The sequence below is a fragment of the Ptychodera flava genome, chromosome 20 (assembly GCF_041260155.1).
Source record: "Ptychodera flava strain L36383 chromosome 20, AS_Pfla_20210202, whole genome shotgun sequence".
Lineage (NCBI taxonomy): Eukaryota > Metazoa > Hemichordata > Enteropneusta > Ptychoderidae > Ptychodera > Ptychodera flava.
Genome location: NC_091947.1, coordinates 12,239,095 through 12,265,671, shown reverse-complemented (window position 1 = coordinate 12,265,671; position 26,577 = coordinate 12,239,095). Strand labels below are relative to the sequence as shown.

General features: G+C 38.7%; 1 protein-coding gene across 1 annotated transcript; it reads right to left on the bottom strand.

Annotated features, from left to right (window-relative positions):
• Positions 1 to 643: 643 nt before the first annotated feature.
• Positions 644 to 7,317, bottom strand: LOC139120053 (probable cytosolic iron-sulfur protein assembly protein CIAO1 homolog). Its single transcript, XM_070684084.1, has 6 exons — positions 7,051 to 7,317; positions 5,238 to 5,498; positions 4,492 to 4,583; positions 3,523 to 3,724; positions 2,843 to 2,930; positions 644 to 2,120 (listed from the first exon to the last, which is right to left on the bottom strand). The coding sequence occupies exons 1-6, from the start codon at positions 7,184 to 7,186 to the stop codon at positions 1,883 to 1,885; spliced, it is 1,017 nt and encodes a 338-aa protein (XP_070540185.1). The 5' UTR covers positions 7,187 to 7,317; the 3' UTR covers positions 644 to 1,882.
• Between the last annotated feature and the right edge of the window lie 19,260 nt (positions 7,318 to 26,577).

Genomic DNA, 26,577 nt, shown 5'->3' with positions numbered 1-26,577 from the left:
ATATTGTTTCTTATGCCAGATTTGACCACGTGCTTACTGGCGACCCCTTTACATGCAAATTTTGTGTCAAATGGTGTGTTCTCCTGGAAAAACAAACGTACGATTTCTATATGAAGGAGGCGAAATTTGCCCTCAAAACTCGAAACCCCCCTTTATGGGGTGTACCTAGCTATTTTGAACGAGCTTCTCGAATCTGCAGCTCTATTTCCAAATGATGGTCTGGTTTTCTCAGCTCAAGGATAAGTGTTCTCCATCGCTGTGGGCATTACTATTCTCAACTGGGGGTACAGTTTCCAGTCGTAATGTTTTTCATTGTGTCCGGGATATAAAACCTTTCCTTTTTACACTTTTACTTTGTTAACACTAGTCCACATCTTGTCAGCGATTAAACATGTTTCAAGTTTAAATGTTAAATTCTGGTCTCGAGCCCTCTTGTTCGACCAAACTGAAATTACCCCTCCCACTTTGGCTCGTCCAGTCGGTGTAGCAAGGGTCGTGCCATCGCCTAGGAAACGGAGGGTGCATTAATTGTTGCATTTCGATGCACATTTTGATTATATTCAGAAGATTTTGTGGCAAAAACTCAGATAGAGAAGCATTAATATTCACATCTCACTTATTCAAGACTGGCTGAGAGCAGCACTTCCATTCAGTTAACATCATTACGCCATTTATTATGCCAAGAAAGATGAAGCCAAGACATTTTCCCTCCCTGTCTCAGCCAGAAATGGTTATACCTTACAGAGTTTTTTCCCACGGAATGAAAACAAATGTACTTGGGCTGAGGCCCAATCAAAATCATTCAGTCAATTACCCAAAGCCCTTTCTATGCTGCCAGTCAACTGCCATTATTATCACAAAAATGGGTTTGACATATACATGTACATCAGTGTATGCCATCTAGGCTTAATTGATGCCTATCTTATGCAATGATCTTTCACTGATTACATGTGTATGTATTGGTACAACACTGGTGAAAAGAAAATACAAGAAATTGAGAAATTCCTGAAATGACTAAAGGATATATTGTATAAAGCAAACTGATGTAGATCATGGGACATGTGGTAAAAGGCGTGAGACGTCTGCATCATCGGCTCAGAGACACGAATGTAATCTTAACTGTACCATCAACCAAACCTAAATTTTTACTCTTACCAGTACTAAAATCTTTATCAAAATTACCTCAGAGAGAAAATTTCAATGACATAACTTCATCATGTTCTGTGTCGAGAAAGTCTGAGTTTTATCACAGTGTGATTTTGACCATGGTCTGCCTGCAGCAGAACGCCCTCACACTGATGCAAAATATATCATTTGCCTCACATTCACATACAGATAAAGAGACAGCTGATACACAGTGATCAGCCTCCCAATACTGACTCAAAGAAGAGTTTCTAAAATTATCATTGTTCTTCTCCCTAATCTAGCCGCCTCAAACACATTGACGATGTTTGCTAGAGAGCATACAAATTTGCATAATCCTAAAATCACCACACTATTCATAAACATTAAAGGTATACAGTCACCTGTAATCGAAATATGCCCATATATGGTCAAAGGGGCGTTCCTTGGTATTCAAAATGCCCATGTTAGGGCTATTGTTAAAAAGTGGCCACCCGCTTAAAATCTCTGATTGGTTAGATTTTCTCTTTCCATGGTAACTGTGGCAAAATTGGAACAGGTGATAGTATACCTTTAACTTGTACATACACACAGATGGTATAGTTACTGTACGCTGTTCTAAACTTCCCAGACATCTCAAAATTGCTTCACCATAGTTCATGTATATCTGCACAAAATTGCTTCCCTCTCTCCTCTGCAACACGATGATCAACCGCTTTTGTGGAGGTTAAAAGAGTAAAATGCAATATTTGAGGTAAAATTATTCCTGTTGAAACCTCCAGATTTTGACCTCCCCATCATCACTGCAGGAGGCTAAAAGTCCAGCATCCTTAGGATTCCAAGCCACTGCATTGACATCTTCAGAATGGGCTTTCTCATGCGTTAAAACTAAATCAAATAATGGCTGGTTGCGGCGATCTACCACAGATTCGTCTTCTTTGAATATGCGGATGGTGTCATCTCCCGATGCTGTTGCTATGCAACCAGTTAAGGAACACCTGAATATGGAGTTGAAAAGAACTTGTAAGTATTTCAAATAATTCTTGAAATGACAGATAGCCTTCAAAGTAGACAGAATCTATGATGGAATAATATTGGAAGGTACTGTCATGTTACATGTAACGTTATCAAAAAGAAGGAAAAGAAGGCAATCAGACATCTTCCTGTATATTTTCAATGACTACGACCACTGAATAAATCACATTACATGAACAGTCTTAAATGTGATATAAAAATGCACCAATATTACTGTTTCTGAGGTGAATGAGACCTTATTTCTAATGCCCTTCAAATAATATGCCAAACCCTCCAATAATCATGTTTGTCTGATGCCTTCAAAAAGAATCAACCTTGCAGACATTGCTTCAAAAAGATGGCAGTTCAAGTTCCCGATGAAAAATTTGGCAACTTTTAAACTTTGATTTGGTTGGCATTTCAATCTGAACAGTGCTGACAGCACCAGTAACGGGCGAGCGCCCTCACATGATTGAAGCTGAATTCAGTCTAGTCGTAGATGTATATGAATGTGTTAACTTCAACCTCATGAACAAGAAGTGTTTCAAATCCACCAAGGGTTTTTATAGAGGGATCTCAGTCCTGTTAATGCAAGGTTTGCATTGACTGTGATAGATGGAGAGATGCTTACACCCAATGAATATGGTAATTGCCGTTTTTAAGAGGATGATTGCTTGACTTGGCATTAAAAGCAAGACTGACTCACCATGCTACATCATAAATACATCTGGTGTGGTACCCTTGTATTGTACATACACATTTCCACGCTGAGCTGCTCCCTGTAGTTGGTATTCCTGAAATGAAAGTCATAAGAAGTGAAAGCTAAAGCATTCAAGATGAAACCCCTGCTGGAAAAAGCTACACTGATCAAATTTAGAATTGTTTTAACCTGGTGGCTTTGAAACTGTCAGGATGTATAATTCACGCAATAGTTTGCCTCATGAATGACACTGCACTCAGACACTGCAACTGCTGGAATGGGACACTGTACACATACAAAACAAATTTGGAGTTTCTTTTGCTGAGTGACAATAAACAATACACAGACACAAATTTTGTGTTTTTCCAATTTTGTGAGTTTTTTTGTGAATTTTTTTCCAAAACTTGGTGAATTGTAATGGACAGGCAAAAGGGAAATTGTATTTTTTGCATAATGAAGCAATTCTTGGATGGGGAAAACACTGACCAAAATTAATGAATACCCAGTCACTTAACCAAGTGTGTTGCTAAAATTGGACAGAACAACCATGCTGACTGCTACACCAACTGAGCTAGACAGCCACTATTGCTATAAACACATCTTGCAAATGACAGCCAGAAAGATTGCTTGGTTGATCATAAACTGCAAATCATGTTTCTAACAAGTCCAGTTTGTGCCAAGCTTACCTTCGGGATTTCCTGGTGGGTACTCTTGCCAAATTTTCATGGTTCTGTCATCACCGCAAGACGCGAGTCTCTCTCCTGTCTTGTCAAAGGTAATACCCCAAACAGTGGATTGGTGACCGTCTAAAGTTGTGAAGCAGTTCCAGTCATCATCCTCTTCATGGAACAATTTCACTGTGTTGTCATAGCTTGCCGATGCTAAAATCTGATGAAAAAAATCAGATTCAGATTTATTTGGATCCACATTCAGATGCTAATAAGAAAGTTAATGAATGTACAAACACTGCTTTCAAATATTACTTCATATTTACAATTTGAATAAACCAAAACTTTGGTTTAAAAGAATTGAAGGCTACCTAATGTTGTCAAGTAGAATATTATGGTAGCATTTTTTTTGGTTTTTTCAGCTTATAGCAAGTGTTGTAACATTATATATTAAGAAACTTGACCAAGGAATAGGTTGATAGAAGACTTTGTATTTTACAAAATCCTTTCACCATTTGGACCTGTTCACAGCGAATCGTGGTGAACAGTATGAAAATTTTGTTTTAAAAATTTTCAGTATTTCAGGCTTAAAGTAATTATTTCTTGTCGAACTGAACCTGACAGTGATTATGTTACTATGTAACTGTAGCCCCTTTTTGAAATTCATTGAACGAAATCCTCATCGTCTTACCAAATTGAAATATGTCATTGACTTGAGCTAAATTTGGAAGATCACATGTTACAAACATAGCATTTTCCTTGAACACCTTCACACGTTGACGATAATAGAGTTGTCCTATAAAGCCTATTCAGTGGATCAGACCATTGACGACAGAGGAAGAAATCTTTGCAAGGTCGCCCTCTACAGGACTGTAATGGCTCTCTTGGGTGAGGGAGTACAACAAAATGTACAATTTGACTCAAGTACATATATCTCTACAGATGTAGTGACATACTCTCGTCACTCTGACAGTATGCTAAACATACCTCCTTGGATGGATGCCAAAGAACCCGTTTAACATCTTGTGTATGACTACACTGTACGCTGGCACACTCATAATCTTCGTCCTCATGATCAACTGAAAGGAGAGAATGAAATCAATTGTCAGGTCCAACTCTCCAGGCAAAAACCATTATTACTATTTATCAATTATTAATTTACCTGTATCATTATGTACTAAAACAGTACATTTCCGAGTAACATTGATGACATTGCTCATGACATGCTCAGATTGTCAGCTGTTCAGGTCAGAATCCTGTCAGTACAGCAGTACTACATTTGACAGACACAGTTTACATATGACTTGGCAGCAGTCTTGATCTAATTTTCCTTTTAAGACACACAAGCTCTTTCATTTCGGCTCCAATTTTCCTCATAAAGCAGCATCACATGCAACTTTTGATGTTCTTTCTATTACTTTTGGTCTCTGTTCATAAAATGCAGTGCTCTTGACGAGCTCCTTAAATCATGTTGACCAAGTGGTATTCAGCTTATCAATAAGGCCTGTACATGTGCATTTCCAAGGCTATTGTTGATAACTGAATTTTAATCAAGACGTTAGCATTGGATATTGTACGCAAGCACTGTGTCTAAATTTTGTGTTTCAGCACAATGTAAGAGGAAGGAGAATATGTACATGTTTTCTGATATAACATATGAAAACTGGCTAAAACATTGGGGCTAGTGTCCCTCTAAGCTCAAAACAGCAGCAGGAGTGCTGATGATGACCAACCTTCCCATATCCAAACACTCTTATCTCGGCTGCAGGTGGCTAGCAATGATCCTGACGATGACCAGCTTGCCGACTTCACTTCGTTTTCATGTCCTTCCAGTGTGGCGCTGCATTCAAACTCCCCAGTATTTTTACTCCAAATGCAAGTTGTGGCATCGAAGCTGGTTGAAGCGAGGAAATTACCACATGGCGACCAAGCTACTGATCGTATTGTTCGCTGATGACCATCTGCTAAAATAGTCTTGCAAACCAATTTTGTTCCTTGAAGGATACGAAAAAAAAAGAATTTAGCATTTGATGGAGAGAGCATTCCTCAGTCAGGATGGCTTACCACATTACATCACTAAGGCTACAGATTGGTTGACACATACAAAAATGTACCTGATCAATCTTGAACTTGTCAGTCAATCCACAGAGGCCCATCAGAGATCATTCAAATATTCTTGATAGGACTCTTAAAAAACCCTCACTGGAGTTTGACTTCAGTATTTGATGAAAATGGTGGCTTGGATGATTGAATTTGAATTTTATTCAAATGCCTTTGCCACAAAGCCCTGAAGGGACAATTTCTTTCCTCCTTTTACCACTACAGTTTGGCCTTATTCAACTGTTTTCTATGGCAGATTTGAATTTGTGCATAGGGACCTTGGGTGAATCGGTTACGATTGTGGTTCATTTTCATGGGTTAATATTCTTTTGTAAATGGCTTATAAGGTTTTGGACTTTAATGAAAAACTAATGTGGCTTCATATGAGAGGTGATTGAGGAGTCATCATGGTGGGGTAATGTTGTTTAAATATTCCGTTCATCAATCTATGTCATTCAAAAGGCATTTAGTTATTTAACAACTTCTTTCAACAGAGAAGAAGAGATGACAAGAAAACATAAAGGCCAAAATGGATCAAGAAATTAGGCCTATAATTATTTACAGATTTTTTTGTTCATATAAAAGGGTCACCTAACAGCTGCTTAAGTAATGTGTAAACCTTGGTGTAGATTACAGCTAGGGTTCACTTGAATTTTGTTATATTATATCACATATATCATACCAGTATATTGATGGTGTAAATACAGCGATCTGATTGGTCGAGAAGCGAAAAGAACCGTGATATATTGGCGATATACCACGGCTGCCATACGCGCGAAATCTCAGCTTGAGCAGAATCCGTTTATGACGTTCAACGCAAGAAGTTCCATATACTGTTGTGATATAATGGCAAAATCACACCTATGCGACGGTATACCACTCGATTTTGACCAGTTCACTTCATGTATGCACTCGCTATCGCTCGTGCAGATATGTCATGCACTGGTCAAAATCTCGTGGTATACCATCGCTGGGTGTGCTTTATTGCTTAAATAATTCAATCATATAATATCATATCATACCATATCATATCATATACATAAATGTTTCATTAACATCTTCAGATGATCGATTCTTAGAGGGGGTTTCACTTTCCCTTCCCATAAAAATTCCACCTTTACAACGACTGACATATAACTTCAGGTTTCACTCATTTTTTTCCCTTTTTCATAAAGTCACACATCGGTTGGGACAATCGAGCTGCAATAATTGTAGCCTTGGTTGGATACAATTATTGCAGTTAGGGACAATCGGAAGGACAATTTCTGGCAGACTAGAGGTTAGGATTTTAATAGCCGGAGTGTTATAAATTCAACGTCGTGAGTGTCCACTGGGCCAGAAATTACAGCGTTTCTGGTGTAATGGATTGCTCATAACGAAAATACTAAGGTTTGTCAACCCAAACGTCTTTTCCAATTTGTTTCATATGCTCATCCTCTCGCTCACCTTCTTTTCCCCATATTCGAATCGCCTTGTCGCCTCCGCACGACGCGAGCAAGGTGCCTGCTGGATTCCAAGCAACGTGCCAGACACGATCTTGATGGCCAATTAAAGTGTCGATGTGATCAAACTTGTATTCCATTGTTAGAAGAGTGACGACGGGTGAATCAAACGATTCAGTCGTGATGAGGACCAGTTGTAGAAACGGAAATTTATGCACATGCGAGCTTCACTTCATGGACGCCGCCATTTTGGATACCTATTTGATAATTTGTAGCACAGATTTCTACATTGTTATTTCACCAGTGAAACATAACTATACGATGAATATATGTTAGAAAAAAATGTTAAAATTGAACTTCTTTAATAAATAAACTACATTTTTGGTTAAAACTTGTGACATATCGAGCACCTTGCTCCAGAAATCTTTTAAATGATGTCAGTGCAGTGTTGCATCAAAGTGCTGGTGAGGGCGCCATACATATCTCCTTCCTAGCTGAACAGACGAAAGGGAACAGATGAAAGGACTCTGGGGTGGGGAGGAGATTTTTTTTGTGTAACGGTTTACCTTATTTGATTTTATTAATTTTGACTGTGATATTTCAAATAAAGAGTTCAACTCCACACCGTCTGACTGCTTTATATATTACCGACAAGTCCTTATCTCCTCTCCAACTTGTGTATAGGCCTACACCACTGTAATTGCTCCGAAAACATTGCCAACTTGCTAATCCGCTGTCCGTATCAGCGGATTAAGTGATTGAGTCGACACCACAGCCGTCACACACGTAGTTATTTTAATGCGTGTGGGACGGCTGTGGTGTTGACTCAATCACTTAATCCGCTGATACCGACAGCGGATTAGCAAGTTGGCAATGTTTTCGGAGCAATTACAGTGGTGTATACACAAGTTGGAGAGGAGATAAGGACTTGTCGGTAATATATAAAGCTGTCAGACGGTGTGGAGTTGAAATCTTTATTTGAAATATTACGGTCAAAATTAATAAAATTACTTGTAGCAATAAAGAAAACAGTCAGAATTAATAAAATTACTTGTAGCAATAAAGAAAACAGTCAGACGGTGTGGAGTTGAACTCTTTATTTGAAATATCACAGTCAAAATTAATAAATCAAATAAGGTAAACCATTGCACAAAAACCCTCCCTCCCCACCCCAGGGGACTGATTTCTTTCCTTCCTAGCTGAACAGACGAAAGGAGCTGCATTTACACTAGGGGTGGACCATTTGATATCCAGGGGTGAAAGATTTCGCGGGAAAAATATCCCGAGAGGTTGGTTGCCTTTGATAATAAATCCAGACGAGGATGGCAGAAAAAATAAAAGAGATTGCAAGCAGCAGCAGATTTGAGGTAAAAAATAAGGCACGGATACTTACTTTACTTAAAATTTTCTGCACGCCCGGAGGGCGCCCCATCATATAACATCTTTAATTTTCGGCGTGACCTTAAGGCATGTCATTTTGTTAACATCTTATCGTTGTCGCCGAGCCCTTCGGGCACTTGATTTTCATCAAATTTATCATTTTCAGTACACCTTTTGGTCACAACATTTTCATAACTTTTGAATCCATGATTAGGCTATATTTCATTTCATGCCCTGATTTGATTAATATTTTAACTCACACTTTTCCTGCTGTTTACATGCACACAGTGTTTCAGTTTAAAACATTTATAAGCATAATTCATTTGTTGTGCTTCTACTAAAGTTTCCCATCCTTAAATCTGAAAATATCTTGAATACTCAATTCAGCTTGTCCACATAGCCTGCACTGGATATCCTGTGTCTCATGGCTTGTCAACAAAAGTGTTTGTTTTACATAAGAAAGTGGTTCCCGCACTCATTATTGAATGTCTCAAGAACTATTCTTTTTTCAATTTCTAACGACTTTAAGCACAACATTTGCAATGCGAAGTGACGAGGGGTGGACAAGCGTTCTAGGATTTGCCATAAAGAGACTTACTTATAAATGTCTTAATAATATCCTTAATTTACGATTTCTTTTGTCTTTCAAAGCATGTTTAATATAGGATACACCTGTTAACATCCAATTAGAGGCTGCATTCTGAAGTAAATAGCCACAGTCTGAATTTGAACAATCACATAAAAGTTTGAAACAAAAAACCCAAGCACTTCTGTAGCATATACACATGCAGAAGTTGCATTTTGATTTCTTGGCATCGATTTGCATTTCTTTGCTGCATTAATTAGTGATTTTTTTTTCCTATTTGGATATTCACTTGTCTCTGTTGACAAGATGATAACGGGAAATTATTTCCTGTCTAATAGATTTTGAGTTTTCATGAAAATTCGGTTAAAAACATTCGAAAAATAACCTCGCTTTTATGTAAAATTCAAAATTTTCTGTATGGGCAACACTCACTCCTAATCACTCCAAGTAACTTGATTAATTGTGTCATTTCAGTATTCAACTACCACTATGCTTTTGCAGTCTTTCAAATCCTTAGTCGGTTTGTGCCACATGCTTTTAGCCTACTACTACTCATAATTAATGAAAACAGTAATACACAGAGATAGAATCAAGACTAAATGTCTAATGTTACAAATACTGTTGTAAAATTCAACAGTGCTCTGAAATTATTCATATCTCAAAGTCCGTCAACATTATAAAATATTGATATTTATGATTAACTCCTTCTCGTGAGTTGGATCGGGTTCAGAGTCGATGATTTTTGGAAAATGAAGCTATTTCAGCAAGTTGTTACGCATTTGTGTTACTTTATATAGCTTTGAGCGGGTTTCTATGTGTGCCTATATGGACGGCAAGACTTAGTCCCGTATGAACCTCCACCAACTCCAGCCTAGGATTAGGGTTGGCGGAGACCCACACACGACTGATTTTTTTCAGTCTAATGTGCAGGCTACCCAGCTACGTACATGAACGCATCTGGGAATGCGTGGGATGAACGCGACAGGTAAGTTTCGCCTTGATCCAGCGACAACTCTACTAAATTTAAACCGTGTTCCAAACTACATCACATTAACAAAAATAGTTGTATTCACAGACTTGTACGGCTTGTACCAAGGCTACTCATGAGTGTCCATTTCGTCTAATGCGAAATCTGCCGTACGGAACACATTACTTGCCTGAGCCGTATTTCAAAAGCTTGATTTTACAACAAACCGTGTCACAGCTTTAGATGAGATTCTATCTCAAAAAATATCAATCACAAATTCCTAAACTTGCAATAAATCTGTGTAGCAAAAACTTTCTCTAGACACCAACAATTCTTTGTCGCGACGTTGGTTTATACATTTTCAAGTTTTGAGATTCTGGCTGAGGCCATGTAAAGAAAATTCTTTGTTTGCCGTCTTTGGATTTTTAAAAAACCTACCAGCCAGCCAGGGCAAATAATGAACACAGACGAAAAACACAAGTGTATTAACATAAGCTCAATATTTATTTTGGTTCTTGTGGAAAAATAATATCTTTATTTGTAATAGTGATAACATTGTGTTTGTTTCTTAAATTTCTCTGAAAACCTACCAGCACGAGGACAGTAAACAAAGAATTTTATTTAAACCGCCTAAAATGACGCAAGGGCTCTGCGGAAAAACTGGTAACAAGTTCCCAGTTTCCCATATGTTTCTCTGTGGTTTTATGTTAGCTCTAAATTCATCCGATTATGTAGCGTGCATTATCTGTGCATATCCTTTGTAAGTGTCAGCAGGTATCATAATCAATATAGGCTTATACACTAGGGATTAATATAATTCCCATTGGGATAAATCATGGTTTTACAGAATGCGTGTGTCGTAATATTCTTAGATTTCATCATATATAGAATCATAATTTAGTGCTATCTAGTAGGCAAAGATGTTTCTTTATGGCGACTTGGCGTATGATGTGATTTATCTATCTTATCATGACGGTGGGAGACATCCGGAGGCATGCTGTAAAATCTTCGCTGGAAGCCACGCAGAAAGGAAAATAAAAATATCAATCACAAAGGCAGCATTTGTAGATGTGATTTCAATATATGGATTTAATACGAGGAGGGAATAACACCTAAATCTTTCTAGTCCCACTTTAATATAATTGAAAATGACGGCCAGCGGAAAAATGGATCAACGCATGCGAAGAACTTGAAAGGGAGCCAACCATAAGAAAAGGCTGCAAAAATTATGGGTAAAGGAAGCCTGCCTTTGTTTTAGATATCATATTTTGATGTATGATGGCATGATGTATTTTGAATATTTTATGTTGATCTTGGAACCTAATCCCACCATTGCCAAGAGTCCAACACAGCGCACTGAATGCAAAGTCCACGATGGCTTGAACTAGGATAATGATATTCAGATGGCTAAAGTTGCCTGCATATTCTCTGCTCATACCTCGAACATGCAACCTTTTGTGTGTATCACAAATGTACCTCATGCAGAGTTCAAGTGTGGCGTACCCTAAAGCCACGCTATAGATGCTGTGGTGACTACAAACCACTGTAACAATACTCAATCAATCACTGTTAGAATATCATTGGCATACTATAGAACATGGCAACTTAAAATACGGGCGAATAATTCAGACGAAAGATTTATGATCCTCAATGAAAATTACCAACAAGAAGTATTACGTGTTCAGAATAGGCAATTCTGAATTATGTCCAAGTCATTTTGCAAAGGTCGTAATTAACTTATCAACTTCTTTCGTGGGAAATATCAGGCTCCCTCATAATATCAGAAAACAAACACTGGGGCATACAGAGATCATACATCATTCCCATCTTGTGGTTTTTCTAATTTCTGTGTATTGTCAAGCAGTAGTGTTTTATGTCACTGTTTGCATTGGAGAACAACGTGAAGCGGGCTGTATAAGAGTCAACACTTTTACTTTTTTCCAGAATATGTCATACGACAGTCAATGTTAAGCTATTCACGCTGCGGGAACTTTGGTCAAAATTGCGAGTCTCATTTTTGTGTGGTTTAGTGTGTCAAGCTTATTGTGCGTACTATTATGCTTGTGTGTGTTTTTACGGACTAATTGGAGAATAAGCCCATAGTTGATAATATGATTCATTTGATGCATGGTTCCATCCGGTTTTCTAATTTACATAAATTAGACATTTGTCAATGAACACTAAAAAGGTATCTAGAATAAAAATTTCCATGCGACTGCCATATCTATGTTAGTCTTTAGGTACCGTTCAGTTTTTACGGCCGGGGGGGGGGCGGCAAAATCCAGGGGGGGTCATCAAAATTTGGAATCCGCAAAGGGGGGGTCATCGCTTTTTCACTGGTAAGAAAGGGGGGGTCACCACATTTTCAAAAACATAATACCAACAATAAAGTTCACTTTATGCCATTGCCATGATCGACCCTCTTTACCGGCGGGCCGCCTTCGGCGGCCCACTACAATAAATATACATTATGTATTACCCATGACCCTCTTAACAGGCAGACGCCTTTGGCGGCCCACTCCAATTAGGTTTACTTCATGCAATGGCCATGATCGACCCTCTTTACCGGCGGGCCGCCTGCGGCGGCCCACTCCAATAAATTGACTTTATGTAATACCCCACGGCAATCTTAATGGCCGTGCGCCTTCAGCAGCCCTGTCCAGTAAAGTCTACTTTATGCAATAGCCATGATCGACCCTCTTTACCGGTGGTACCGGTGGCCCACTAGAATAAAGTTGACTTTACGTTATGGCCCATGACCCTCTTAACCGGAGGGCTGCCTTTGGCGAACCACTCCAATAAAGTTCACTTTATACAATGTCCATGGACATGAGTTGTCTATTGAAATGAAGTTAAAAATTGCCTTACAGTCGTCCTAATTAACAGACGTTTCAATGGATGTGGCTGAGAAGTTTGTGCACTGGCATCTCTGCTACACGAATAAAGTGCGCGGCGTACCGGAGTTCAAATCCAAACCATGCGGGTAAATTTGACGTATGGGTTTTAGTTATTTTTAAGCGGGGGGGGGGGGGGGTCATCAATTTTTTTCGTCTGACAAAGGGGGGGGGGTCATCTTTTTTTCACGAAAAATGCAGGGGGGGTCTATATTTTTTTGAACACCGGCGACAAGATTTTGCGGGCCCCCCCAGCCGTAAAAACTGAACGCTCCCTTACTCAGTCATTCGATTCTGAAGTAAGGTTATTATATGTTTCTTGTTAAAGTATGAGAGAAAGACTTCATTATGACGAGTCGTTTCGTACTTGTGGGCACTAGAATTCTATACACATGGCACAGAATACTTGCATTTGCTACGGAACGCCATTTTAACTCTTACAACCGCATCGATAAACACCGAGAAAATTCGTTTACAGCAATCGATTTCGATCGTGTGCACGTGTTAATGTAATCGACACATGAACAATGACGTCGATGTAAGCAGGGTTAACTCTTTTCCGTGGCGTTCCATTTCCGCTCATTAGCATTGTATATTTGTTCCATCTGCCAAGGTGTTGATTTCGAATACTGTATGAGTTTGTCCATGTGAAAGTCATTCACAGTTAGCATGCACGCGTCTCTTCATCACTGCACTCTTTATGATGCTGATAAATAATAACACTACTTGTCCATTTCACAGATGCCACTGAGATATACTCTGTATATTTTCCAATGCTCTCGACGATCATTTGCAACATTTGCGGGCTTGCTGTTTTCAAAACTGAAAAAGATTGCACCGAAATCATGAAGTCCGAAAATTGGAATTTTCCTTTGACTGAACTCGAAACAATTTTTCTTCAGGCTCGATCAATTCTTCACTCGTGCTCCGGAAACTCTCCCATCTTGGCAGGGACATATGTAGCTTAAAGCCCATGACAAACGTTCCTACAATGTCAATTTCGCTCCGCGTATGACGTCATTCTGCGCCCCTCGGGCGGTCTTGCGATGACTCTTGCATGCATGTTGGGCACGACCCGCAGCAAATGCTTCACCTACTCAACAGCATATGAACTTTTAATCACACACGTAGCCGCCGACAAACTCAACTCGTCCAGAGTCCTCCGGCTGTCAGAACGACAAAAAGCAATCTCCACGACCGTTCTTTTACCATTTGAAGGCGATGTCTCATGTATGTGATAGAATACACATGACCCATCCGGAAAATATCATTTCTGAGAAACGGCTGTATCTCCGGGTATCTATTTTCAAACCAAAACGAGTTAAAAATCCGAAACTAATATTGAAGATCTAAAGAAAGCTATGCTTTCCACTGGCGATGCCTCCGTCTACAGACACATTTACTGCGACCCCCAAGTCAAATTAATTTTATTGAGGAAGCCCTTCGAGGTAGAAATAATCACAACTACTCGTTCCCTAATACAGGTTAGACAGCAAATAGTATGAATCTGTTATTTCAAAGTCTACCGACATGAAGGTTGCCGTTCCACGGTGCTTGACGAGGGCAATTTTAAGGTATGAATCATAGTGTTGAACATTACTGTAGCCCCTGTCCAATATTTCTCTCCGTGTTCATCAGTCACTCTGCTCGTTAATAATGTAGTGATTGAATGGAGCGCTGATCAATCTCGGTCACATGGAATTATTTCTCAGTCTATCTAATATCTAATCATTTCCTAGCCGCTTTGTCATAATTACTTCGGCATACTGCATGTATGTTCACATTTCGCATACTTTCCTGTCTCCCTCGACGCTTTAAAGCCTGCTGTTCGAATGAGCGTTTTTTGAACGGAAAGTGTGTCCTGCCACAAATCTTCACGGTCAGACTTTCCCTTTTCCAGTCACAGTTTGCTGATTGAAACTGGGTGACATACAGAAATGCATGTTAAATGGGCTTTGCCATTTCTATGGAAAACGAATGTATTATTCAAGAAGTTAAATTCACTCTATTGTGTTTTGTCCGGTTTACAAAGCACTTTGAAGAGATTTACTGCCTGTCACATAAATATTAGCCCGGCGCGAGAGAAAGTCATATATTTATTTTCAACAAAGAATCCCGACGTTTTACTAAACATGTTCAGCTGTTTTTATAAGAGCCACGTTGATGCGAGAAACGAATTTGATGAAAGCACTATATTTTTTCCCTTTCACTGAAAATACACGTTTGTGTCTATTGTGTACAGAGACTTGTGTGTGTCTTTTTCTTTCACATTATATTTGCTGAACTTTTGATGGGCGTTTGATCTTTATAATTACTTGATTAACCACCAACTACATAAACTAGTGACGTAATCCGAGAGGGGGAACTCGATCACTTGGACAGGAGTGCAGGTGCACCCCGAATCAGAATCATTTTTCGCTGCAATTCCAACTAATAAAAACTGACAGAGTGTCGACTTTAGTAATATATTTCGTGTGGAAGTACGTATACACTCTTGTCCAAATGCTCTCTCCTGTGGTTCCACCTGTAACACTGCAAGAGGGCAGGTTGTTGGTAGCACGGGAATAAGTTCCTAAAAACCCTAAGGAATGACATCATTACTGGTAATGGATGTGGGCCTTTGTCAGATAATCACCTTGTAATGTGAGCACAGTGAGAAGGGTTGCTTTAAATTCAAACGAATCACTGTGACTAGAAGTCGGGTGATCGAAAAAGATAGCTTGTACTTGATCCGTTCGCAGACACTCGTTCAGTAATGGAATCGATCTAGCTGTTATAATAATTGACTTCAAAAACACATATTTCCAAAAACAACACCCCCCATGAATTTGCTGAAACTACCGGTTTAATGGAATAACACAAAATTTTCCCTCTCTCGTTACGGAAGAACCAAAATTTATATTGTACCTTTCTGAGTGGTTTCCATATCTTGTTACCTCTGCTCATATCAGATTTGTGGTGATTTAACCTGTGGATTTTTCATCGACACCACAGTGGGTTTTACGTACTGTAATCGGAATTGCTTGCACAGTGTTTTGACCGTTGAAGTAGGACAACCACCCACAATGCAATTTAGCTATAGCACCTGAATTTGACCCGTAAATTACAGTTTACTACAGTTTATGACTCGATATTCAAAAATTCCCTTACCCATTTTTCTCAACGCGCCAGTTATACGTGAACTTGTTCTCAATACTGACCATGAGCTTTACTCAGCGTTAAAATATGTTTGAAGTTATAAGCGTTTACTCCACGGTGATTATACACTTAACCAGTTGCTGTGCTTTTTAAATATTTTGAAACAATCTTGTGAACAGATTACCTTGCTTTGCTTAGGGACGGACCATTAGATCTGGGAGGGGGGTGGTCAAAAACAGAAAAAAAATTTTCAGAGCAGAAAGTTAGGAAAAAAAAAATCTTCAACTAGTTTGCAAAATAAAAAATAAATAAATAAGAAGACAAAGGCGTAAAAAAAAATCTGCAAAAGTCTTTAAAATTTGAATTTTTTTAGATTTTACCGACAGTAAGCAACTTTCTGTATTTTTAATACATCCTCCCGGCACATTTTAAATTTTAATTTATACATTTAGAGTGACTGTATCCCTTATACTAGAAGTTGTGATTATCTTATCTTTTCAGGACTTTTGTATTCTGATCACTTGAAAATTATGAAATTATAGAGCCTGTTTTCTACTTCTTTCCTGGGTACAAACCAAGCAGGTACACTAGGTAAAACATTGAAACTATGGTATGGTTGTCAAGACAGAAAGTTGTATTTGCCTTTTAAGATCAAGGTAAACAGATGCAAGCCACATCAGTTTCATTTTTTTCACAGCATTTTATTACAATGATGAATGCAAGAATGGGTGAACAAGTAGAAACACGTCAATAATGATAAAACGACATATCAAGTCATTATGTATTATTTTGCTTTTAAAAAGGCATTTTCAATTCTTTTTTATCAAAAACAGCCTCAAATAACAACAGCAACACATGTTTTAACATTCAACAATACACTACGTAGAATGCCATCTATCCAACAAATCCCAACACAAAAACACATAAAAGGGTTGAACTTTGAAAGTTCCTCGATAGCAAATACTGAATAAATCTGCATGGTTAATCGTTTTTGTGTAGCAAATTTCAAAGAAATTGGACAAGCCCTTTCAGAGAATACAGATTTTTTGACCATGAATGGCATAAATTGCCCAAAAAGTCAAATATTGAAATTTCAACACATCTATACACATCCAATCAATTTGGACATGCTGCTACAGAGAAATAGATGTTTTGATCAAAAAGGGCAACAATTGCTCTAAAAACACAAATATGCAAATTTCACTATATTATTTAGCTTATTTTAGCTTCTCAGCTTGTCAAAATCAATTGTAAATCATGAGATATGCATGATGTTTGGTGGGGTGAATGTAGGCATTTCACCACGCAGTAGAAAGGGAAGCCAGGAAACCAAAATAGTCAATTTTCAAAACTATACGAAGCTACTGAGGAGCAAGAAGACCATGTTTCAGAGGAAGATGTGTAATCCGAAAAAAATGCTCCCAAAGTGCCACCAAATAACACCATTTTTATCTCTATTTTTCAAAAGCTCCAACAGCAGGAGGGGGACACCCCCTCCTGACCACCCCCCCCCCGCAAAAATACTCCCCAAGTGCCACCAAATAACACCATTTTAATCTCTATTTTCAAAAGCTCCAACAGCAGGAGGGGGACACCCCCCCTCCTGACCTCCCCCGGCAAAAATACTCCCCAAGTGCCACCAAATAACACCATTTTAATCTCTATTTTTCAAAAGCTCCAACGGCAGGAGGGGGACACCCCCTCCTGACCTCCCCCCGCAAAAATACTCCCCAAGTGCCACCAAATAACACCATTTTAATCTCTATTTTTCAAAAGCTCCAACAGCAGCAGGAGGACACCCCTCTCCTGACCTCTTCCCAGTGACCACTTGCGTGCCCGCTTGTGGTGCTTGGCACCACATGTTTGCCCTCTTTATCTTCAGAGCGACGAACGAAAACAAAATTATAAATCTGAAAATTTACTCTGAAAAAAAAAATTTGCACAGCTAATCTCAATTGGAAAAAAAAAATTCAGAAATTTACAATAGTAAAAAAAAAATTTTCACAATTTCATTGTGACCACCCCCCCTCCCAAGGTCTAATGGTCCATCCCTTATGTCTTTACTTATTGGCCTACTTACTAAACCACTCACATAATTTAATTTTCCCATGGCTTCTTGCTTGAGATGTGTACGTAATTTAGGTATGGTCGCTCTCCTAAATTTGGATTGACTCCATGGCGAAATGTTACTCAACAAAGGCCGATAGCACATGATGGCTGTGTCCACGCCGATATCTTTAAATTACTAATTGTGTTACGAGGATACCATCTGTCTACCCAAGATCATTTTCAAACGCGCGCATTCCGTTGTTGTTATCAGCCGGTGGTGGCGTTTCTCGTCAGTGTATAGTGCAGGGGCGTCAGAAGGAATGTTGATCTGTTGATGTCTAATGATCAGTTTTCAATTCACTTTCATAAAATGCTGTCTGGTCGATACACGGCCATGCAGATATTGCCGACAATCAAGCCTATATTCAGCAAAATCAAATGCGACTTACTGTCAGAAAGGCTTCGTAGGAGAGTCAACTCGGCTCCACTAAATGATAAGCCCCTCACGACCTGCCAATAGGGGTATGTAACATGAATGTCACACATGTCGAATGTCGTTGTCAAGTGTATTCAGTTTGCGCGAGTAGCGAATGAAAGCCTTTACGAAATATAAGATGGCATGGCAGATAACAGCAAAGATTAAATCTGTACACAGGACCGTGACTGTTATCAGGTGCACGACGTGTGCGCCAAGATCAATTTGCTGCTTTGTCCAAGCGTTTATCATTTCGAAATTCAAGCGCTTAGCCTGGAGATATGCATCAAGCTAGATCCTCCCTTCCATTAGCAAAGTCTGCTGTGGGAGTCAAGATGAAAGCGCACGGATAGGTCAGAGGCTGGGTCAAGAACGAAAAAGCCACTTGTACAGGGAAAATGACGCTTTGTAACTTGTCGTGACATCAATCGCAGGTAACCGTGTCATGTTGAGCATGTGCATTGATACAGTGAACCTCAAGAAGATCGAATGGTGAAACCAGCGCGATAATTATTCGCCAAAAAATCGTATTTTTTTGCTTTTAATAGTTGGCAAACGTTTGTAACCTTTATACCATACAACCTTTTATATTTCAACTACAGTGTTCAAGAAATAGAAGAGCGTAACGTGCATCAAAGGGTAGGATGCTCTCGACAACCTTTCAATAAAAACTGGCTTCACATAAGGTCAAGGTATTAATCACAGAGAAACATAGACAGTCTATGTTTCTCTATGGTATTAATATACTTATCGCAAGGATGTACTTCGGCAAAATCACTCTATTCTTGACAGCTTTTCTTTAATGATAAATGTATCTTAAATTCTGATAACATTTTTGCCTTATTATAGATACAAATCGGTGACTTACTGCATGTTGAAGCACCAAAAATATCTAAATCATGGTGGGATGTATCGTACGCTATAATAGGTTCATTGACATTGAACAGTCGAGATTTTTGATTGGTTATCAATTACGTCACGACTTAGGGATTGATCTATGCATTGCACTTACACATGTTACATGCGTGATTGCAATGTTGATGCACACTTATACGCAATCAACGTTTCCTTTAATTGGCATGCGGTCCGTGTAGCGGTTTGAATTGCATGTTTGTCCAAATTAACGTAAAGAAATCCGTGTGCGTCGTCAAAATCGTGAGGATTTGAACGCCTACGACGTTCGATGTCAGACGAAGCGATTTGTGTCTATTCAAGGACAGTAAAGTAAGACAATTTCGCAAGAATTGGTTAGCAATCATGCCACTGCCAGCTGCGAAACTTAATAGAACGGTTTGCTGAATCATAGACCCTAGAGAAACAATCTATGACTCTACAGTCTGTGACTGAATGTTCAAATTTTTTTTTTATGAACTTCATTATCCAAGATATTCCGCATGGATTATCGCAAACTATGCCTGTTTACGGCCTAACCAAGGGATATTCAGGCGTTACTTGTGTTGATAGAGGCAAATAAATGTGAGGATATGTTTATTATCAGTGATGTTTCCTCTGCGAGTAGATAAACTAGAACATAACGCTTATAATTCACCTTTATGGCATCGGCATTTCTTTCCTCCATGGTGATATCGTGATTACTCAATGCTTGTACTCGTACTTGATATTCACATTCCGTGTCTTGACAGTGAATATGACTTCAAAAAACTCTAACACTTTTACCTTCTGAGTTGCTACCGAGTTATTTGACCAGGGCGATAAACGGCGTTGATGATCGATGAAACCATAGACCCTAAAGGGCCTATGGGTAGAACAAATTAATGAAGGGGATTAGGGAGGGTAATTAACAGATACGGACTGTTTTCTTTATAATAAAATACAGAGATAGCGAGGGTAAAGAAGTAGGCACACACACGACACAGGTAAGGCTGGTATAGTAAAAAATGTTCAATATGTGACGTTTATTGATCACAACTTCAGACAAATATCGTTTGCAACACCCTGTGGTATGATCGAGCGTGGAGTGTATACATGACGTACGAGTGTATGGTTAATATTCGTGTACATGTACCCGCCACTACAATGATATAAGAAAAAACACATAAACAAGAACAGTAACACTATCTCTTAAAACTTTATTCGGCGAAAAGAAGGCCAAGAGTGGATTTTATCGGGTTCTGAGTACCTTAAATAACGGTGGGTAGCAATGCACTTGTTGCGAGTGCACATCGGCGGTGAGATTGACTCAGTCGTACACCTGTCACCCACATTCGACGGCGCTAGTCGGCAGCATTCGCAGGTAATGATGGCATTAACCGTCAGTCCTGCGTCAATGGCGAAACGATTGCGTAAGTCGATACTTTCGGCGGCGTTGCGAATTGTGTGAAAACATGAATTTCAGATCTGCGAAGACGTCACAGTCGATGTCAAGCGTGTTCGAAGTCGTGCACCCCATGTTTGGCGAACATTTCCCTTTCCGTCTAATTTTCTAACCCGTTGACCTGGCCACCAATTGAAATTCTCGACCAGTGTTCGTCAAATATTATGTGACAGCCGAAGCGCACGTTGCCCGAGCGAATTCAGTTCCCTGATTTGAGCGTAAATAACCACTCAATCACTTGCCATCAGGGGAAACCGAGTTGTTGCCATTCATGCGACGAGAATACAATAAAAGGAGAAATTATTTGCTTTCTGTCGCCGCCCAGCATGCCCCTTGTTCACATTGGCACACGAGACACGTCATCGAAATCAGTCGCGTGAACAAACGAGATTTTGCAATTTCAAGGTTGAACTCACAGCTCTTCGACTGCTGAAATGAACGGTTGACATGCTGATATTGTATTCTCTATTTAATTCTCCAATGTAAGTGTATGTTATCTTAAAATGACAAAAATACATTTTAAAAATGACACGAACATGTTGCACATATCGCAGTTGAAATTTGGTTTCAGGAACGCCGTATGGCGATAGATACACAATATGCGATGCGTGCCACAGGATCTAAAGGCTGAATTTAAACCAGTATAGGCATACAGAGTGTTTGAGGGATACACGCAATAGCTCCCTACGTTGCTAGAAATTGTAAAACATAAACCCCTCCTTACGCGATCTGGCAAACTAAGATAATCTTTGTGAAGAAGGACAGCACCACGCGTTCCATCACTATAGCAAATGACGAGGACATTGAACGCATTCACTAGATTTTCACAGTTAAGAAATGTATGTCAGGTTTTTCTTTCTTTCTTTCTTTTTGCAATCAACTAGGATGAACATGTATGAATGAAGAAACGTTTTCCAACATTCAGTGTAACAGCCACCCCTTAACACCCTCCGACTTTACCCACACCAATAACTTCGACTTTAGCAAATCATTTACCGTCTCCCACGTGAACGTTCGGTCCCTAAATAGTAATTTTGAAGAGATGCGTCTGATATATGAAGACCTCTTACATGAAAAGTTTAAAGTCATTGGTATTTCGGAAACTTGGAAGATTGATAACCCAAATCTGTATGAACTGGAATCGTATTCTTTTGAATATGATTGTCGCGAAGTCGGAAGAGGTGGCGGGGTTGCTGCCTATATTCACTCTTCTCTTAAATATAAGAAAATGTCTTTTACAGTAGCCATTTCTGAGTCATTATGGCTTGACATAACTGATGGAAAGCAAACCTTTATTGTGGGTATATTGTATAGGAAACCAAACACAAATCTTGAGGAGTTCACAAACGAGTTATTAGATGTTCTTCATCATATCAAATTAGACAAACACCAGTGTATTCTCCTTGGAGACTTCAATGTTGATTTGTCAGTTCAGGATAGTAGTGCCCAGAAATTCTCTACAACGTTACATTGTTTGAATTTAAATCAACTCATTTCACTTCCAACTCGAATCACTGATACATCAAAGACTGTAATTGACCACATTTATTCAAATATAAGTAACTGTCCCATTGATTCTGGCACAATAGCATGTGATATTGCTGACCACTTACCTATATATGCAATTTTCAGTGATATTGTTTCTTTTATTCCAAACTCTGTAAAAGTGACTTATAGAAATTACAAGAATTTTGTACTAAATGATTTTTTAAATAATCTTTCTGAACTCCCCTGGAACCAGGTCTACAGTTGTACAGATATTGATGACGCCTATGACAAATTCCTTTCTATTTTCAGTGAATGTTGCAACAAGCATGCACCAATGACCGAAAGGTCGCTTAAGAGTATAATGAAACGTAAACCTTGGATCACCAAATCTATTAAGAAATCAATTGATAAAAAACATAAACTTTACTCAGATGTAATTAGCTCCAATGGTGATCGTACTACAGTAGATAATTATAAGAAATACAGAAACACGCTCACTAAGGTTCTAAGGGCTGCAAAGAAAGATTATTATTCATCTGTTTTTTGGGAAAATCGTAATAATTCTGCAAAGACATGGAAAACAATTAATAATATAATTGGTAATAAGAAGGCTAACATTGGGGCAGGTTTACCCGATCTTTTAAAAGTCACAACACCTGATGGAAATGTTTTATCATGTAACACTTCTCAGGAAATTGTTAATGGTTTCAATAATTATTTTGCAAATATCGGTCCAAATCTAGCCAGAAATATCAAATCACCTTCAAAATCATTTACTGATTTCCTGCAGAATCCCCAAGATAATTCCTTCTTCTTACAACCAACCTCTGTTTTTGAAGTTGCAAATTTATTGAGAAGTCTTGATATAAGAAGGCATGTGGCTATGACAATCTACCGGCTAAACTTCTTGTACTTGGTGCTGATCACATTGCCAAGCCTTTAGCTTACATATTTAACCTGTCGTTTACACTGTTCAAATTTCCAAGTTCTTTAAAATAGCAAGAGTTATTCCTTTTTTTAAGAAAGGCTCAAAAGATATCCCTGGTAATTATCGTCCAATTTCGATCTTACCCCTTCTCAGCAAAATTCTTGAAAAAATTGTAAATAATAGATTAATGAATTTTCTAAATAAGCATAATTTACTTTACAATCACCAGTATGGTTTTCGGGAAAACTATAGTGCAAAGTTGTCTCTGATTAATTTAGTGAATAATTTATTGCAACAAATTGACCAGGGTAACTCAACTATTGGCATCTTCATTGATTTCACAAAAGCATTTGATACCATAAATCACAGTATTTTACTTTCAAAACTTCAACATTATGGTGTCAGAGGAGATCCACTCTCCTGGTTCTCAGACTATTTAAGCCACAGATCACAGTTCGTTGCTGCTGGCAACGCTAGATCCGATAAGAAGTCTGTCACTTGTGGGGTCCCCCAGGGGTCAACACTTGGTCCCACACTATTTTTACTTTATATTAATGATCTTCCGAACTCCTCAAAGTTTTTCGATTTTCGTCTATTTGCAGACGACTCGAACCTTTTTCATACTTTTCCTGACAAAAAGAGCAGTATAGATCTTTCTATTGTAAATAATCATTTCAAAAATGTAATTGATTGGTGTGATGCAAACAGATTAACCATTAATGTTAACAAGACCAATTACATTGTATTTCATGGCAAACGTAAGCCTATCTCTCTTTTTGGTTCTCTCTGTGTTAAAGATCATACAATGAATGTGGCTGATAAGCGTCTTTTGTAGGAGTTTTGATTGACAAACACCTGACATGGAAAGATCAAATCAAAGATGTAAATAATTGTATTCGAAAAAAAAGCAGGACTTTTATTTAAAGTAAGAAACTGTGTACCTCAACATATTCTAGTTTTATTGTACAAGGCATTTATCCAACCGATTATTACGTATGGTTTGGAAATATGGGGAAGCACATTCCCATCTTACTTAAATTCTATACTGATCACCCAGAAAATGTGTGTTCGTTGCATCACATTCTCTGATTTTCGAGAACCATCATATCATTTATTCATAGAGTTGGGTCTTCTTGACATTTACAAACTGTATAAATTAGGTGTCAGCAATTTTATTTTTGATTTGTACAATGGCAAGCTCCTCACCATCTGAATGATTATTTCCAGACTGTGGATCACAGCCGAGATACTAGGTTCAAGCTTGGTCCAAATTTATCCATTCCTAAAATTTATACAGCAGCGGGACAGTTTTCTATTTCATTTGCCGGTGCTAAACTTTGGAACAGTTTACCAGCCGATACCAAGTATCTCACATCAAAACATATGTTTACCACGGCTATACGAAAATATCTCCTTGATTGTTAATGTCAACATTACAATTCATGAAACTGTAATACTTTCTCACAACAATTATTATGTTTGATGATTTTTTTTTTTTTGCAAAGTTCATAAGAGCCCTTTTTTCGATTCTGTCTTATGTACTCTGAGCTGGAGTCGAACTCGATTAGCGAGAAGCTATTTTTTTGACTCCTTTTGCCAATTTTATTTTCTACTTTCCACACACTGTACCATTTACGCTTATATTGGCAATAAATGAATGAATGAAACAGGCAAACTAAGAGAATAATCTGGGAGACGAAAGTACTAAACCTCCTTCTCAAAACGACGAAATGAAGCTAAATGTGTATGGTGCTTGTCAGTTCAGCGATGTCAGCTTGGTGGTTAATAAAATGCAAAAAGGTGATTTAGAATAGTATCTGTAATGAATAAAAAGCAACATGTGATATAGAACAGGATATGTAATGACTATGTCTTTGAGTATTCTCTCAACAATAGACCTCTCGGTGGAGTTAAAAACGTTTTACAGTTGAAATCCAAACGGTACTTGGGGCATTTTCACGTGGACGAGGCTTGGTTCGGTTTCACAACATAATGAAGTAAGTAAAAAGCTGTGCTAGCCGGTGAAATAAAGGGATGCAAGTTTTTCCTTTTAATTTTCATGAATTGTAGTCGAAAATGTACATATAAAATCGGGATTTTATATTCATTTTGATAGCAACGGGGACAAATAATGCAGGTTCGATTTTGTCTTCCTGTCGGCTTGCCCTGTCAGATCTGTGAAGCTATCAATATTTTTGTCGCTGGTTTTCGGAACAGTTAGGGTTATATCAAAATGACTACAATATACAGTGCTAGGTGTGAACCGTGAGGTAAATCTGCTAACTATACCTCTCTCAACCTCGCTTGATAAGACGGGGCGGTTGACTTCTTAGCCTTGCATTTTGGCATGTTCGTTCCTTAAGGACATTGTCTTTCCCTACTGGATACTTAGCTGGTATGCTCATCCATCATCGTTTTTGCTGTCGCCTTCTTTAAAGTTTACATACGCAATTGTTGACAGGATGGTAGTCGTCGAATGTGTCATTGCAGAGCCCAGTAAACCCTAGTTCGAAGAGAGAAGAAGTACGGTAAGATTTCTAAATGAAAGAATCGCGTTTTGTCATGCAACTTCAAAGATATTATATCATATCATATCAGAAATACAAATAAGCAAGCATCCGCACAGAGCTTTAATCAATATTATCATTATGTTCGTTCTTTACGTTTTATAAAACTGTCAAAAAAGGCTCGTTTTGATAAGTATGACCCTACTGCCGCACAACATGTCAGATACTGTCTGGATTAGAACTGCAGTCATTATTATTGATCAGAACACACAATATGCTCACTCCATGTTTCGATACGTCACGTGACGAGAAACGAGATTCGTCAAGTTCCCACTGAATCTATAAAAGTGATGTCAGGGGGTATTTTTGAAAGGCTGTTTTCCTAGGGAAACAGTCTTTGAAAAAGTGCCCGGTCACGTGACCATAAGCGTAGTGTCGTCTGCAGCATTGAAACAATAGTAGATGACAAGAGCGTGATGAGCGCCCAGGGTGAGTGACGAGCCTCTAACTAAATATTACAGCAAGATTTTCCCTTTCAACAACGTAGGAACTTGAGCAGCTCATCGCCGACAAAGATTCAAGTGCAACAAAGAACGTTGCATGGTACACTTTAAGGATATTTTTGTACAGAAATTTGTACTACTGTTACCGCTGTGCAGAAATCGCCGAATCCGCAGTCTGTGTTCTAATTCGCCAATTGATAGTCACGTGGGATGCGTTCTTTTGGTGCTGATCCACGTAAACGACGTCATCAGGCATCATTTGTCGGAACTGTTGCCTGCCA

Excerpts from the sequence above, each read along its gene's own strand:
- LOC139120053 (XM_070684084.1), bottom strand. The coding sequence starts at position 7,186 with ATGGAATACAAGTTTGATCACATCGACACTTTAATTGGCCATCAAGAT. Across the intron at positions 4,584-5,237 it reads GAGTGTTTGGATATGGGAAG|TTGATCATGAGGACGAAGAT; the intron begins GTTGGTCATCAT and ends CTCTCCTTTCAG. Across the intron at positions 3,725-4,491 it reads TTTGGCATCCATCCAAGGAG|ATTTTAGCATCGGCAAGCTA; the intron begins GTATGTTTAGCA and ends TTTTTTCATCAG.